The sequence below is a fragment of the Dreissena polymorpha genome, chromosome 4, assembly GCF_020536995.1.
Source record: "Dreissena polymorpha isolate Duluth1 chromosome 4, UMN_Dpol_1.0, whole genome shotgun sequence".
NCBI lineage: Eukaryota > Metazoa > Mollusca > Bivalvia > Myida > Dreissenidae > Dreissena > Dreissena polymorpha.
The window spans coordinates 96,231,994-96,251,023 of NC_068358.1; the positions used below are offsets into that span (position 1 = coordinate 96,231,994).

General features: G+C 34.0%; 1 protein-coding gene across 1 annotated transcript; it reads left to right on the top strand.

Moving 5' to 3' along the window:
• The first annotated feature begins 10,985 nt into the window (after positions 1-10,985).
• LOC127878638 (zinc finger protein 862-like) lies at positions 10,986-11,894 on the top strand. Its single transcript, XM_052425165.1, has one exon. The coding sequence runs from the start codon at positions 10,986-10,988 to the stop codon at positions 11,892-11,894; it is 909 nt and encodes a 302-aa protein (XP_052281125.1).
• The last annotated feature ends 7,136 nt before the right edge of the window (positions 11,895-19,030 follow it).

The window sequence follows — 19,030 nt, forward strand, 5'->3', positions numbered from 1 at the left end:
TCTCCTAAGTGTCTCTCAAACGTGTTGTATTCAAATTAGGGACAGTAAATTTTACTGCAGACGCGTGCAGTTTGAGTCTCTTAAAATGGATTACGTTTGCAATACACGATTAACTAACAATTTGGCTTCTCACAAAAAATCAGGTCAAATGTAGTCAAACTCAACTATATCAACTTTAACGTATGCATGCGAAGGATTTCACAATTACTATACTACATGTATCAGACAACATGCTATTAATCCAATAAATAATTTCTTATCCTAAGGCATATTTAAATGTAAAAACAAATTTAAAAGTCGCATTTGTAAATATACAAAAATAGCATTTTGTGCTAAAATATGAATGGCTCGAATTGTATTATCAGCATATTTCAATAATTTCAAACTCGGAAAAAATTCTCAATATATATAAAGGCTTCTCAATATCAGACGATGCATTGCACAAAATTTAAGGTAACGGTTTTACTTCAAAGTCGAATTATAAAACCTGAATGCCAGCAAATGGCTTTTTCGAGTGATATTTTCATACAAGGAGACACACTATTTACCATTAGGCAAATATGTTACAAAACAACCAGATAGCTTTTAAGGTCAATGGCATTATATGTTAAAAATAGCACTTCATGCTAGAATAAAACAATATTGTACTATAGTTTTGTCATTTACTATGGGAAATGAAAACCTAAAAGGGAATTAATAAGAACTAAAATAGCGCGTTATCTCAACACTTACCCCCTGTCACGTTAACGAATGTAAACAAAAACAGACTTTGCACTAAATCCTGTTTCCGACGAGACTTATATCGGTATGCGAGGAAAACACTAAGGTGTCAGAAAGAGGTACCCAAAAGCGTTGACTCAGCGAGTTATCGATAATATGATACCCTGTGACGTGTACAAATATAAGTTTGCTTGACACAAGGTAATTGTGATAGATCAGTAGTCTCTGAAGGGACATCACTCGATGTACGTGAAAAACATTTGTGTAAAACACGACGGAAATGAGCATCAAACAGCATGTTATCGCCTACCTGACGTCAATTCATCTGTACCTATATACATTTAAGGGCATGTCACTTGGTAAACGTGACAAAGGTTACGCAGCTGATTTAAAACAATACACGGTGTATCATATATAAAATGATGTTCAAAAGGGTAAGGGTTAGGGTTAAGGGTAATGGTATAGGCTTCGTACGAGAGATGATCATTCCTCAGATGATCATGACGACATGTAAACCATTGTGATTGGTTAATGTATTATGAGACAAGTTGTGGCCTTGGCCCTTATCATCAACTCCTCACATTAGTGTGTGTTGATTCGACGTGGAAGGATTGGATTTAGCTTGTGAATTTATTTTGAAAGATAACAGATTTCAAGTTTGATTGATTAAATCAAGATTATTTTAAATTGTTTTAACTGTATATCCCAAATATGTTTGGGCAGATTTTGTTTAATTTTTTTGTAGTTGTTCGTTTGATAAAATATATTGCATGATAATTTGTGATTGGTCATACAATTTATCTGAGAACATATAATTGTGAATTTATTCGAATCTACTGTTTAAAATATGAGTACCTGCATGATTTATGCATTTTATTGTATTGCCGTTCAATTTAACAGGTATGTGTTTTTGTTCTTAACTAGCACCCTACTATTGAAAAACACAGTGAAAGTTGGAAAATGTGCGTGAACGAAAAAAAGGGTAAGCGTTGGGGTTTACCCTTTCTTTTTCGTTGACTGCAAATTTGCAGGTTTGAGTGTGTTTTTGTACTTATTTAGCACCCTACTATTGAAAAACACAGTGAAAGTTGGAAAATTTGCGTCAACGAACAAAAAAGGGTAAGCGTTAGGGTTAACCCTTTTTTTTTCGCTGACTGCAAATTTGCAGGTTTAAGTGTGTTTTTGTACTTAACGAGCACCCTGCAAAACAAAAGAGAATCAAACAGGATTTGGAGAATGAGTAAGTAATATAAAAGTGAACTTCCTTGAACATGTATTTCATTTTTTTATAAATGAGACGTTTTTTGTGTTATTTATTATTATTCATGGTAAACTCAGTATAAACCTGTTTGTGCGGGAAGTAACACGCTCACCAAAGTAAATGTTTTTTTGTTTTCAGGCAAATATCGATGGAAGCTTCCGATTCTGTGTATCATACTATTTGTCTGTGTAAGATATGTTGTGTACCGACAAGCCGACCTAAACACAGCTGTTCCAGCCTTTCCTCATGGAGGAAAAGCGGAAATCATAACGACTGCTAATTATTCCTCTCAAATTTCAGAAAATTCAAAAATATTGCACAACGGAACATTGATTCGTGAATTAAACGGACAGCAACCCAAACTAAAAACAGTCGTTCCAGTTTTGCCGCAAGGAGGAAAGGTTGGACATCGTATCGAATAGCAATTCTTCCGTTCACAGCTCTGACACGTCAAAAATGAGGCATAACGGAACATTGCGTATTGCAATTATAGGTCGCCTCGGAAATCAGATGTTCAATATGCTTCAATCCTTGGCCTAGCCGACATGATGAACTTCACACAGATTGTCATCGATAGAGGTCAGGATCTGTTGTCCTCATTTTAACTCTCTGACAAAAGAGTAAATTTTACTCGAATATCAACCAAGTAAAGAACTATAAATGAACTTCTATGTTGTGCTTTTGACAAACGACTTACCCAGTTCAATAACACAGAGGATGTCCACGTAAACGGATACATGTACTTAGTATCAACGAAGTATTTTCACAATATTGAGAAACACATTAAAAACGAATTCAAATTTGTGCCCCGAAACTTGACAGAGGCAAAGATAATTAAAAATGACATTGCGAAACAGTTTAATGTCACAGGAATAAATTACACATATATCGGTTTACATGTCCGAAGAGGTGATTACCTTGAGAAATCGAGGTCGGCCATTTCACCGTAACAAAATAATTTATTACTCGTGCATTACAAATGTGTACTAAAATGTTTGGAAACAATACCATTTTCGTCTTTAGTTCGAATGGTATGGATTGGGTTAAATACAATTTTAATAACGACACAAACTTGAAGATGGCTTTCTTAGAGGGCAATCCTGCCGCCGTGGATATGGATGTTTTGAGTTTGTGTGACCATAGTATTGTCTCCACCGGGTCTTATGGTTGGTGGGCAGCTTGGCTGGCGGGAGGGACGACTATCATTTCTAAGCAGCAGGCCATAAATGAATCGTTTCTTGATAAGCAATTCGTCTATTCGGAGTATTTTCCTCCGAAATGGGTAATTTTAGATTGAAACTGATGATTATGCGTGTGCTTGGTTATATATGAAGACGCCATGTTATATCCAAAAATAGTTTTGAAAAATAACGGTAATATTGACCAAACAGACGGAATAGTTATAAGTTGTTCTTTATCAATTTCCGGATTCATTTAAAAATAATAATTAAATAGTTATGTAAGCAACGTTATAAAATATCACCTTCTTTACGACATACATGAACATATAAGATATAACTGTAGACGGATTATATCTCGCATTTGTTCAATATATGTTAATGGTCGAATATCGCAAACCGTAGCGTAATAAGTACTGGTTGTTTCTGCTGTATGAGGAAAACAGGTAAATACACTAGAAATATTTCTGAAACAGACAACAAGCGTTGAAATGATCAATATTTATTAAATTTTTGTCGTGACTATTCAACATGTGGACAAAGCCGATTACAGTTTCGTTTTAATTGGGCGTACCAATAGTTAGTAGTTTCCACTAGCCCAACCGATCCTGATGTCTTTTCGTATTACAAGTTTGGTTTATATAATGCTTTATTCATTCTACCATATATGCTAAATTAACTTTTACATTGAACTCTTCACTTTGCATATTGATTTGGACATGTATTGTCATGTATTTGTTTATGCTCGATTTTAAGCTGTGTAAATGTATTTATGATAATTTTCGTTCAATTTTCTTTGTTAGAAAACAAATCCCATTTTGTATGGGAAAAAAAGTCTCATGGGATTTTATCCCATTTTAAGGGATTTATTAATGTAACTTCCAAAAGCACTATATTTTATCAAATTATAAACAATCTACGCAATATTAACCCGGTTAATCGTGTTTGGAAAAAACAATCCCATGGGAGTTTTGTTACTGTGGGCTGTTTCTTCCCATTGGATTTTTTCCAATTTGATTTTTTCCAATTTTAAACAATTTTAAAGTCGGATAAAAGTTTCTAAATGCGAAAATAATATTAATAAAAATACAAATAATAAAAATAAAATAATAATTATTATTAGTATAACAAATAAATAATAATAATAATACATAATAATAGAAATAATAATAATAATATTAGTGTTATTATTATTATTATTATTAGTAGTAGTAGTAGAAGTAGTAGTAGTAGTAGTAGTGTGCCTAGTGGACTCTCCCATCAATCTAAATTGGATCAATTTATTTCCAAAATAATGGATGTCTAGTATATTTCAATATTATAATACATAAATTAATTTAAGCAAACAGCGCAGACCCTGATGAGAAGCCGCATCATGCGGCGTCTCATCTTGGTCTACGCTGTTTGCCAAGGCCTTTTTTCTAGACGATAGGCATAAATTGGTTAAGGGCATTGCCCAACAAGTATATCTCAGTTACAATGCATATGTAAATCAATTTGGAATTGTTTGTTCATTTTGTACAATTGTGATTTACGAACACATTCTTTATACATTTTGTAAGCGTTGTTTGATGCGCTTATATTACACAAATAAATGGTTTTGTTGCTCACCGAGAAACTGCCCTCGCAAGTAATTGACCACAATATTCTCTAAGCATTTTTGCGAACGTACGTCAATGCGTAATAAAGGTGATTTTATATAAATTTGATCAATAGCAATTGCCAGCAATACCACCGAGAGGGATTATTTGCAAATATGAATGTATTCGCCTTTTATCACATTTTCTCATTCTGATGTAAAATGTCAAGAAATGTTAGATCAGATCATTAAATTGTTTCATTATATGTAAACGAAATCATAAGTTAATTTATTATTGGCATGACGCATTCATATTTACTAAATCAGATGGAATTTGTTTTTGTGAACACTAATCTGAAGAACTACTTATTAAATGAACAGAACACGAGTTTTGTTATCACTTGCACAATGTAGATCGTCAGTATAACAAAACAAACAAAGCATGATTAAGAAGAAGCATTTCACGTTACTCATTTTATCCTTTTACTTGAATCTTAATTAGAATAACTTTTATGTTTATTGGTTAAATAATTATAATAGAACTAATTACTATGGGGCAGGTAATGTTTACATCCCACTTGAACAATCCCGCTTTGAAAGCGATAGTTTATTGTTTAGTTTTTTTTAAACTGACATAATCTCCAAAGCATACAGTATGATAACATTTTTTTTCCAACACATTTTATTTCCAATTGCAAACAAGTACATATACAATATAAATTGTAACAATAATGATTTGCAATACGACACAGCAAAAAGAACATGCATATAATGCAATACCAACTCGTATCTTATGTTATGTAAAGTAGTAGTCACCAACAGACAAAGCATAACTCGTATTTTATGTTATGTAAAGTAGTTGTCAACAACAGACAAAAGCATATAAGTTAGTGAAGTCTCTTGAAAACTTTACAATTACTAGTATATGAAGTTGTGTGTTGGAAAGAAAGAAAACATGTACAAAGTACATAAAGAGAAAAAAAAAACATCTTCCAGTTTGAAAGATCAACCAAGAATGTGTACACTGTTATAATTAACGGATGAAACAACAAAGAGAAGCAAACGTAGGTACATATATTATATATCACAAAGTACATAATAAGTAAAACAAACAACATCGTTCAGTGTGAAAAGACAAAAAAGAATATGTACATTGTAATAACATACGAGAAAGGCACAGAGAAGCAATACTAGTTGCATATAATTATAGTATATAATATATACGTCCTACATTTTATTTGATTAACCTATATTGGAACGACTGAACCTTTACATCACTAGTTATTAAAAAGGGTAGCTCAAATAAACATTGCCATTCTTTTTCATTAGTAATAGTATTAAGTTTTGTACACCATTTGTACTCCCATGTACATGTATATAAGTTGTGCATGTGAATAAGGGTTTAATGCATGTGCGTAAATTGTAATTCCAGATAAGCATCTGCAGTCGGCACAGGCTAATCTTATCAGGTATGATACTTTATGCTTGTATGATATGTTTTTTTTCAAGAAAGTCTTTTCTTAGCAAAAGTCCAATAAACATGTGAAATCAAAACAACATTATATAGAATTCTGATGATCATTAAAATGTGGATTATGCAGTCCTTAACAAAGGCTACAGCTAGGCTGGTATGTATATAGCGGGCTGTATGAAGAAAATGCATGTTATTTTGTATATGAATGGGGGCTTCGAAGAAGAGGGGGTATATTGTTTTGCACATGTCGGTTTGTCGGTCTGTCCACCAGATGGTGTCTGGACGATATCTCAAGAACGCTTAGGGCTCGATCCGCCTTAAGTGCGACATTAACACATTTTTTTTAGAGAAAAATAAAGTTTGAAATATTTGTTATGTTCGTTTATTTTTTGAATCCATTGTATATTTGTGACTAAAATCCAAATTTTATGAGTACATCTGTGATAGTAAGCTCAAAATTCGAGTTTTATTAAAGTCAGTAAAAGAAATAGTATGTAATTTTCGGGACAAGACTCATGATTTTATAATTTAACTACAAATCAATAGACTCTTATCATATTTAATTTCCATTTATTTTCTGAACAAAAGTACACATTTGAATGTACTTTAACATTTTTGAACATTTTTTTTACTGAATTCACAGGTTAAATGTCAACTATATAACCGAAAGTAAAACATGTTCTTATTACAACTTGTTTAACTTAAACAAAATAAAACAATGAAACAAATATGTTCAAAAACAAGATAATACATTTTGTTTATCAAAGTAGAAGATAATAAATCTAACAAAAATTATTGATATAACATATTGTTATTATGACATTATTTTGAATTTTCCCGAGGACTCGTAAATGGTTAAGAAGTGTCCCGTAAATGTCTATTCATCATTTATCTCAAAATACGCATATTAACATTTTGACAAACAACTTGTTCAAACATTCTGTTTACCTCTATGAAAGAAACAAGAGTATTCCGTTATACTTTGTTGATTTTAATACTGTACCAAATTATAAAAGTATGTTGAATCTAATAAAAATGTTCACTTGGTACAAATATTACAATTGGAATTTTGTAAACACAAATTATTTGAAATTATAACTGCATAAACTGATTATAAAGCATATTCTATTTAAAGAAAACATTTGTACAAACAATCTTAACAGTAACTGTGTGAACAAGGGTTACAATAATCATACACCATATGTAAACTGTTGTGTCCCGTAAATTGTCATTGTGTCCGAACTTTCAATTTTTTTCTTACATATATGCAAGTAGGTTTTCGTTAACACTAAAGATCCGTTGTGTTCATCCTGTAGGTTTAGGAGATTCAATCACTTTCAATATATTGTTTCTATTAAACCATATCTTATCAGCGTTTTCTTTCAGATCCTCTTTAATGATCTGGTATTCAGAGTTATTTTCATTGTCATCAAGTGTTTCAGGTTCAACAGTTGTCTCTTGATCAGCATCTTTATCTTCAATGTTCACTTGTATTTCACTGTTTTGAATTTCTCATATTGGTTTTGTTAAGTTTTGTTCTAACCATAGGCATTGGCTATTTTCAACAAAACCATTTTCCTTAAAACAGTTATCACACACACAAGTTGTTTCTCTTCCTGGGGAAGCTGCAATAAAACTATGGATCTTCATTGTACCATTTATCGGTTTGATATTCATATTTTCCTTCTCAACATTCTCCTGACTTTGAATGAACTCTTCCTGCTCTATTTTCTCATACTCAATTTGACGATCGGTTTCACTGGCCCATTTGAAGATATCATCCGCGTCTTGTATTATAACTTTTGCTTGCTTTATTGCATTGTCCCCATTACGCTTTGTTGTACCCCCCAATGCTATCACACGGACCCTTTTCATGCCCACTCTCGAAGAAATGCCAGGATCCAGTAATGCCATGTGACTTTGCAAGATTGCTTGAACAGTTCAAAATTGTCTTATTTTAGTATTGACTTGTAGGTCAGTCAGTCCAAAAATGTATCGCCTCCAACTCGTCTACAAACTTCTTAGCAGTTGCGATCACTTTCTCAACGATTGCCAATACCATACTAGCGTTATGTTGAAGTATTTCTGACACGTATACCATACTCTTGTGTTAAATAGTGTTGTTTATGTTTCTTTTATACATAACCGTTGGATAAAGAGTTATTGCTGTAGCGTTCCATTACGCGCTTTGTACCTCTTCCATATTCTGACAGCAGTAGTTTTCGCTGAAATCCATTTGGACTAGGACATGGTTAGCTGGCAACTTATCCTTCATTACTGTAACACCTTTTTACTGTTGTACTTTTTACTTTGTGTATGTGACTTGCAAATTCTGTGCGTGTTTTCGTCATCATTTCTTTAAACTCTTCGGTTGGCAGTTCTAAGTCAACTACTCTCATCTTTTGTTTTCCATCTTTCATTTTCATTTTTTTCCACTCTTGATAGCGCACACTAGTTTTCTGTATTTTGCTCAAAATCTTATTAACATCTTCATCACTGTGCACTTCCAAAAATTTATCACGATTCGTTATTAATGTCACTTTATAATTCTTCAAGCATCTTAGCTTCAGTGCAAATTTTTGGTGCTTTTGGCACAGGCAAACGCTCCTTGATGAGAAGTTCACATGAGCAATCGATCTAGGTTTCTTGTTATAAAATGTACTGCGGGAGACTTTGTAACTTGTTTCAGCTAGAAACTTTGTGTGTAAATTATACATGTAATCATTCAGTACACGTTTCTGAACTTTATCTGATCCTACTTTAATTGCATCTGCTTTACCCGGTAACACTCTTGAGTTGTCATCTCTTGACAGGAATTCCTGTATTTCTTTTGTTATTTTACTATTGATCATTGCGTTTCTTGTGCGCTTGTTCACATGTGTAACCGATTTTGATAAGTTGTTTAGTTTTCTACGATCAAGAAGTGCGCGTGTGCCAAGTGCTTTCTTTATTTTGTATTTTTTATGATCTTGCCTGATACGATTCTTACTACATGTTGGTTATTAACTTTCTTTGCTTCCTTGATTTCTTCACTCAAACGTTCGGCGAACAGCACCTTTTGTCTTATCTCGGTAAAACGTTTAGGTTCTAACCCAGCATCTATCGATATCTTGTCTGACTTACTTCTTGGTGTTGATGCGCGTTCCTTTGCTTATTTTCCAATATATTTAACCGTTTTTGCACTGAGTTTAGCTTTCTCTTCAATGATTCGATTTCATCCTGTAATGTTTCATTTTTTTCTGTTCTGTTTTGCCAGGGCTCTTGACACACGTATTCTTCCGCGCGATTGTCTACTTGACTCTTTTGGTGTATCACATCTCAGTCTAACAACTAAATGTTCATGTTGAATATTTGATGTAACAGTACTGCTAGAAACACCGTTTTCATTTTCAAGTGCATCCATTTTTTTATTATTTTCTCCAGACTCTTTAGCTATGTTAGCGTTTCCGATTGCCAAAATCGCCAAAGGCGATTGAATATTTCAGCTGGCGATTAAAGTTTCAAATGTGAATGAAAATGGCGATTGCAAAAAAATTTGCTATTTATCTATAAGTATATAAATATTCCCTACTTTAAAAGAGAAATCGGTACCGATTTCCACATGTAATTGCCATAAAAACTCCAGGTGGTAGTAGATAATCCACTGATAAGAGATAACCGGACGCGCGTATCGTATATTCTAGCCACAATACACAGGTATGTAATTATGCTGACACCGATGCATCACGGGAAATTCTCGGGTACCTTCCAGTCGCCGAACTGTGATGTTACACGTCCAATCGGTTACGAGAATGCTTAAGGAGGCGGGGTTATATGGTGACTATTATTTTTGATTGACGTCGGTCACTGAGTAAGAGTTTATCGCAGGTTGTTTAACAATGAATCGCATTTGTAGCATTAATACGTAATATAAAAACGGTAAATTAAGCAGTACATTCAAGGCGGTCTCGGGCATCATCATTACACTTAATCACTGTAAACAATTGTAAGTTTTGAGAAGTTAATTTCAGTTGGTGAGCAATTAATTACTTATGACAAGTAAGTTGTGAAAAACAATGCCCGGTATCGCGGCAATATAAATATAAACCCGAGTATTAAATTTTAGCAAATATACGTCACTGAGATCAATGACCCAAACATACAGGTTTTAAATGTTTATTCATAAACAAAATAACATATTTGCCATATTCTCTACTATTCACTCCAGCTTATATACGATATACACACACTCGTGAAAATGTGAATAAGTCAAGAAAGATCTAATGACGTAACGAATTTCGTGACGTCATCGTTGTGCCATTGATCATGTGACTGCTATGAAGTTCTCCATGTCAGCGTTTAATGCCGATCTCTCAAAATGTCGGAAAAAAATGTAAATAAAAGAAACGCAGATTCTTGCACTCGTCAGCAGTCTCTGATCATTTTTTAGACCTAATAAGAAACAGAAGTGCGACGACGAGGTAAAGTATGCATTTAATTTGATGTCTGCTTGTAGTATTATTTCTCAATAAAAATGTTTTGTTCGTAAATCAAAGTGAACGGATGGTTGTACACCATTTTCTCCATAAAACCTGCATTATGTCCGGATATTTAATAACACCCTGAAATAAATATTTACTGCTGCGCAGAACGCGTCCGTTAGTATTGAACAGGCGGCAATCAAAGCAGCAGAAAAGGAGCGCGAAGGCGTTGAAGGACTTATGACAAATTTGTATTATTTAGCTAAACGCAACGAACCATCGAGTGCACCACAGCGTATTTAGATTTGGAAGCATGATGAGGGCTGACAAGTCTCTGCCATATGAGCATCATGAAAGCGTGCGTGACATGCAGGATGCGATTATAGAGGTGGTTAGGAGGCAACTGATTGACGACATTCGCCAAAGTGGGGTATTCTCTGTCATGTGTGACGAATCGACAGATGTCTCAACGGAAAAGACATTTATATTTTACGTGAGAACTCCGCGGGCAGACGCTAAGTTTTTGGAAGTCACGGAGCTTAACGGAGACGAATGCACGGCAACAAACTTGTGCGCGACCATAATCCGCGTTCTCGAAATGAGGAACTTAAGTGTGGACAATATCGCATGCATAACGACGGACGGTGCAAGTGTTATGACTGGTGTTCGCGGTGGAGTTACCACACTAATGAAGGAACGCAACGGACTTATGCTCAGCGTTCACTGCATAGCGCACCGATTGGCACTGGCTAGCGGACAGGCAGCCAATAGTAATAAATACCTGCAGCAGTATCAGGCAATGATAAACACGGTATATAAATACTACCACTACTCGCCAAAACACCAGGCTAAAATGAACAAAATCCAACAGGTGTACGAAATGGCGGAGAGAAAGTTTAAGCAGACTTTCCCAACGCGTTGGTTGTCGTTTGAAGGTGCCGTCGAGGCCATCATTGAAAACTATGCGGCGTTAGTAGCTTGCATGGAAATGGACGTTGCCGAGTGCGGGGATCCTGTCGCTAGTGGAATTCTTCGATTCATATCGGATTACCGGTTCCTTTACTCAACACATGCTATGATGGACGTCATTACGGAGCTCGGTATCCTGAGCCGAAATTTTCAGCGTAGGGATTTGACGGTGTCAGAGCAAAGCAGTCAACTCAGTGCAGCGATCTGTGCACTGAAAGCAATGCGGACATCGCCAGGACCCTCACTTTCATAGTCGGCCTTCCGGATAACTACGCAAGTGGTTTTGATTACGGCGCTGAAGTTCAGACATGCCCAATCAAGGGTTGGGATGAATTAATCGAGACGTCAAAATCAATCATGTCTGGGTACATTGATACCCTACTTGACAATCTTTCTGAGAGGTTTCAGGACAAGGACACGATTGCATGCTTTGTCATATTTGACCCTGAGAAGTTGCCAACTGACATTGATGTTTTGGGCACTTAAGGCGACCAGGATATACGTGCACTCGCTGCATTTTACGGAAGAGGAGCATCGTCATTAACAGTTGATTCTAAAAGTTTGCTGGCAGTGTGGAGCTTATTTCGGTTCCACATGTTCGACAAATTCCAGTCATTGAAATTCAGTGCCATGGCAGAGCGTGCTTTAAATAGCACAGACTTGCTATTAGTGTATCCCAATGTGTGTAAACTTATAAGGGTGTGTCTGATTCTACCCGTGTCAAGTGCGGACTGTGAACGGGGATTCTCTCGATATAACTTAATTAAAATAAAACAACGGAACCGCCTTTATGTTTCAACAGTAAACACTCTCATGATGATGACTGTTGACACGCCTGACATTTCGGACATGAACCAGTTCAACTTTGGACGTGCCTTTGACGTTTGGGCGGTTTCAAAGGCCAGAAGGTTTGGCAATAAAGCAAAATAGTGTAAATGTGATTGTGTGTATGTGCTGGAACATAAAAAAAAACTTAAAAAACTAAAAAAAAAATTAATTACATTGGGAAGTTTTACTATTACTAGATCATCAATCAGGTTTGTTTATTTCTCACTGATTTATATGTGAACTACATATATATATTTATGATTGATCCACGCTATGAAGTTATGTGCTCTTGAATAAATTATTGTTTTGCTATATGTTACTTCAATGCTTGTTGATACTAATAAATTGATGATAATACTTATGTTGTTGTTGATGTTTGGTAAGTCTCACACACACATAAAAAGTGGTTCACCAGCGAAGAAAAAAACTTCAAGCAAAAAATACCTTATTTCAGAAAAAAAATATCTTCATTTTGCTCAGGAAATAGCCCCAAAACGCACCACAGACGATCTAGGATCCAAAAATTTTACGGCATGCCCCCGGACCCCCCTAGATTTGGCTACTAAGTTTTTTTCCTTACCGCCAACCTAGCTTAGTTTCATCACACGCCACTTTCTTTAGTTGTTTTCGATATGTTTCACAGTGTTTCTTGTTTAATTGTCGTTTATGTGTTTGTGTAATCCAATTAAAATCACAATCTTATGAAATATTTGTAATATTTAAATTTTCACTTTAACTTATTTAATAATTTTAATTAATCATAATTAATAAAGTTTTAATTAATTTCAATTAACAAAATTTTAAAATAATTATTGCATATTGTTTAAAATAACTAGTGCATATTGTTTAAAATAACTATTGCATATTGTTTAGAATAACTATTGTACATTGTTAGAAATACTTAAGGAATTGCGCAGTTCATATCACGCATTAAGCCCAGTTTTCACAAAACTACACCGGAATACTTTTTTGTGCCAGGTGAGCTACAAACTCTATCATATTGATGTACTATAAGAAAACAGCTTACTAAGCTAACAAAGAATAGCACATTCCAATCTAAATTGTTTACCAAATCAAGAACGCAAACGTAAGCAGTAGAAACTTCTAGAAAGTTCCATGACCAAGGGTTAACAACTTTGACCCGAACAAATATAAAAAAAGTAGGTGAATCAGCGTACCACGTGAGACCACATAGGATCACGTGAGAAACGTATTAGGAAAAGTCTGATCAGGTTTCAGAAAGTTGCATCTGAAAGAATATTTAAGAAAACACTGTGGGGGACTCACCACAGTGTTTTTCCGGATATTACAGGTGAGCTGTTGATACTTATTTATTTTTAAACCTAAATTATTGTTTGCTGCAAATAAATATATTCATACTTAAATTATTGTTTACTACTTTAATTTGTTTCACCTACATTCAATGTAGAGTATTTAGGAAAGTTGTTTGACTGCACAATATCCAAATAAATATATATTGTGTATTAATGATAATTGCTATTTTATAAGTATCATATTAGTAAAACAAATAGTACTGTCTTCTCATAAATAAATAATTTCTTTATTTTATGATTTAACAAAATAATGTTAATGCCCGAAAACTGTTAGTGAAATTGAACAATATTCTGTGTGATTTATTAATATATATTAAGAATCAATATCGTTGCATATGTACGTATATATCATAAATGATATTTATGCATGCAAATGTTTATCTTGTTTAATAAATTAACACAGTGTTTTTCCGGATATTACAGAGAATAAAATGGGCTGTTTACACTGTCGACTTCTTTGATTATTTACATCTATTATGGATTATAGAATATTAGCGGTTAACGCTAATTCGCATAAATTGAAGAATGGTAATATTTAATGCTAATTGAAAATGAAACACTACAAATACAACATTCACTAAGACCGTAATGGACAGAATAATTAATTATTAAGAATTAAATAATGTATCGTACGTAAATGAAGATCCCGTTACCAATTATATTAAATGGCAATAATGAAAACTTCAAGGAACATTGAAATAACAAGTAAAAGCACGTACGATATCTGTATCTCTTCACTTAGCTCTGATATTAAAACAAAATACCCCTTTAATCTCTGGTTTTCCCGCTTGAGCCATGCATCACCAAGTTCAGCTTTCTTTCTTGAACGATACTCCTTCATTCTTTGGGCCTTCGACTTCGCCATTATACAATTAAAGGATATCATGTAGTTTACATTTGTCTTATTATTGCTATAAATACGTCCATTTGTAACATTATAATGGGCAATTTATATTGTATAATCATAAAATATCACATGCATGCAAATGTAAACATAAAACAAGCAATGTGTTTGTGAAACACTATGTCCCCATATACATGACGTTTGACCTTGAAGGATGACCTTGACCCTTCCCCACTCAAAATGTGCATGAGATACACATGCATGTCAAATATCAAGTTGATAGCTTTAATAATGCAGAAGGGACAGTAAATAAGCAATTTTGACCCATATATTTGACCTTAAAGAAAGACTTTAACCTTTCACCACTTAAAATGTGCACCTCCATGAGATACACATGTATGCCAAATATCAAGTTTCTATTTTCAATATTGCACAAGTATTCATAAAATGAGCGAGTTTGGCCCCATATATTTGACCTCTGACCTTGACCTTTCACCACTCAAAAAATGCAACTCCATGAGATACACATGCATGGCAAATATCAAGTTGCTATCTTAAATATTGAAAAAAGTTATTGCAAATGTTAAAGGTGGAGTAAACAAACAAACAAACCAACAGACAGGGCAAAAACAATATGACCCGCACTTTAGTGGTGGGAGGACATAAAAATATGTTGTAAACGTTCAATATATGAACGCGTATTAATGCGTATAATGGGCATCAAAACTTCACCATTTACGGGACAAAATGACCATTTACGGGACACAAGATATAATAAGCATTTATTTAATAAACATTATTTATAGTTCATGTTTCTTCATCTAAAATTTTCATATAATGTATTTTAATACAAAAAATATCGAATATAATCCAGCTTTACATATGAAAATCACCATAAAACATGATAAAAACATGCGTTTTTTCTATATTGGACACCAAGTTCAAGAAAATGTCCGATCCTATGTTATGACGTCATATATAACTCAAATATGACGTAATTGATCCGAAAATACTGTATTAACTGGAAAGAAATGGGTTAAAACCGTTTTGCTATGTTTTGTGACTCGTAACTGGTGGCTCGTAAATGGTTTATAGATACAATCAAATCGTAAAAATGACGAAATAAATCATCCCATTGTGATAGAAGTTATATTTTCAGTGAAATATTACCCTTCTTTAAGTCCTTAGCGTAATTATTCCTAGAAGTAATACAGTTACGTGCATTTGTTCTTAAATTATATGACTGTCTCATAAATGGCTTTTCAATTATTACGCCTTTTTTTTAAAAAATATTTGACATTTAATTTTGAAATAGATTACAAAATTAGACCGTTAAAGAACAGTTGAACTTAAGAACATGATGACGTGTGTTTAATTTAGACATTAAAACAACATATTGTTACAGTCTCAGATATTTTAATGCACTTTAAAACAATGCCTCGTAACTGGTTGCACTTTTGAAGACATCCGTACATTACCTTTTTTTATAAAATATTCACTTCTGTCAAATATCTATTTCTTATCAAGTTAAGACAACTTACTAACATATTGTGAACAGTAATACACTTTTAAAACTTGACAATTTCTTTAAGAAGTACATATTACGAACACATTTTTTTAGCGAAGACATGCATATTCTGTCAACTTATGATATCAGGACGGTAATTATGTTAAATGTCAATGGCATTTAACCATTCATATAATTTTTTTCTGGTTATTAACTTCTGTCTAAAAATGCAAAATTACATCGCAATTCATATAAATATTTTAGTGTATGCTGCATAAAAAAAACCCGAAGACATAAATTGTCGCACATAACCGGATTCACTATTAGGCCTATGATCACGAAACTTCATAGGTACATTGATCATGACTGGCCAATGACCTCTATTGATTTTCAGGTCACTAGGTCAAGGTCACGGTGACTCGAAATAATAAAATGGTTTCCGGATGATAACTCAAGAATTCTTACACTTAGGATCATGAAACTTCAAAGGTACTTTGATCATGACTGGCAGACGACTTCTATTTATTTTCAGGTCACTAGGTCAAAGTCGCAGTGACTCGAAACTGCAAAATGGTTTCAGGATGATAACTCAAGAATGATTACACCTAGGATCATGAAACTTCATAAGTACATTGTTCATGACTGGCATATGAACCCTATTGATATTCAGGTCACTAGATCAAAGGTCAAGGTGACTCGAAACAGTAATATGGTTTCTGGATGATAACTCGAGAATGCTTAGGCCTAGGATCATGAAACTGCATAGGTACATTGATCATGACTGGCAGATGACCTCTATTGATTTTCGACACGAAACAGTAAAATGTTTACCTGGTGATTACTCAAGAACACTTAGGCCTAGGATCATGATCATGAATTTCATGATAATGCGAAAAACTGTTACATTTATAAACACTCTTTTCACAAAACTAGTATATACATTGAATACACAATTTCCCTACCTTTACACCCGATTGCCACCTGCATGTAACAAATGCTGTCTTATTATGCCCCACTTCAAAAACAGCAGATATATTGTATTGCACATGTCCGTCAGTCCGCCCGTCCACCAAATGGTTCCCATATCATAACTCAACAACGCTTAAGCCTAAGATCATTAAACTTAATACATACATTGATCATGACTGGCATATGACCCCTATTGATTTTGGAATCACTAAATCAAAAAACAAGCTCACATTCACTCCACATAACAAAATGATTTACAAATGATAACTTAAGAACACTGACCCCTAAAATCAAGAAGCTTCATACATACATTGATCATGACTCACCAATGACCCCTGCTCGTCACTAGGTCAAAGGTGAGAGTCACAGTGATTCAAAATACAATATTTTGTTTTCAAATGATAACTAAAAAACACTTTTACCTAGGATAAAGACTTCATAGGTACATTGATTATGATTATAAAAATACCCCTTTTGAGTTTCAAATCATTACATCAAAGATCAACATCACAGTGACTCAAAACAATAAAATTGTTTCTTGATATTTACTGACAATGCTTACGCCTTGATTCATGATCTTCATAGTTACATTGATCATGACTAGCAGATGACCAATATAATGTTCAAGTCACTAGGTCAAACGTCTTAATAACAATGACTCAACACGGTGAAATGGTGTCCAGATGACAACTCAAGAAACCAAGGTCAAAAGTCAAAGTCACAATGACTAATATATTCATATTCACACAATGGCTGCCATTACAACTGACAGCTCATATGCAGGCATGCATGTTTTACAAACAGCCCAATACATTTGGTAATAGTTTAATGAACACACTCTTGTCAGGTAAGCGAACTAGGGCCATCTTGGCCCTCTTACTAATTTATATAATGTTTTGGCTATTGCATTGTGTTTTTCTAGGCTGCAGAAATATTTAGATGGCTTTTCACCTTGTAAAGTCCATTAAAGTTTGGATCTGAGCATACTTCCTTTTAAAATTGCATTCTGAATATTATTTATTTAAGTTTTTAAACGTTCTAGTTATGAGACGTTTTCTTCCAGCTCTTTTATTCTTGTCAGTAATTTGCTTTCTGTAAGTTTACTTTCCTTTTTTTTATAAGAACCATATGCAATAGATTTTTCCCCTTAATTCTATGAGCAGAGTTTCTAAAAAAAAGTTGATCAGTTATTGTAAACTGTAATTCACAGTCTGGAATTTCCTTTATAGTTTGATATTTATAAATTGGTAGAGCATATTGAAGTTTAATATCATCATTGTTTTTGTTTATTTTCTGTACATATTCAATGTCTGACAGCAGAGAGTTATTATGTTTCCCAAGACCATTTTATTATGGGAACACCAATCGTTACACATCAAATTTGCTGGTTTGTATGATCCTCAACTATCCTCCTTAATGAACAATGCCCACTTGGTGAATTAATATTTTTTCTCCTGTAACAAATATGATAGTTTGCCCCTATTTTAAGTCCTTTATTAAGCATTCATCCCAGTGCACCAAGTAAATAAAACCGCAACTCAATTGCTTAAAATATGTGAATTAAACCCCCCCCCCCCACCTAATATCAAAGTATCCGGAAATACATAGTTCAAAATACACATTAACATAAATAACAAGATGTGTATGTGAAACATTATGTACCATTCATATATTTGACCTTTGACCTTAAAGAGTGACCTTGACCTTTCACCACTCAAAATGTGCAGCTCTATGAGATACACATGCATACCATATATCAAGTTGCTATCTTCAATATTGAAAACGTTATGGCCAATGTTAAAGTTTGACGCAAACCAAAAAACAGGGCAAAATAATATGTCCTCCGGTATAGACTGGGGGGGGGGGGGGGGCGGACATAAAAATATGACACTAATTAAAAGCATGTT

Coding starts and splice junctions, on each gene's coding strand:
- LOC127878638 (XM_052425165.1), top strand. CDS start 10,986: ATGATGAGGGCTGACAAGTCTCTGCCATATGAGCATCATGAAAGCGTG.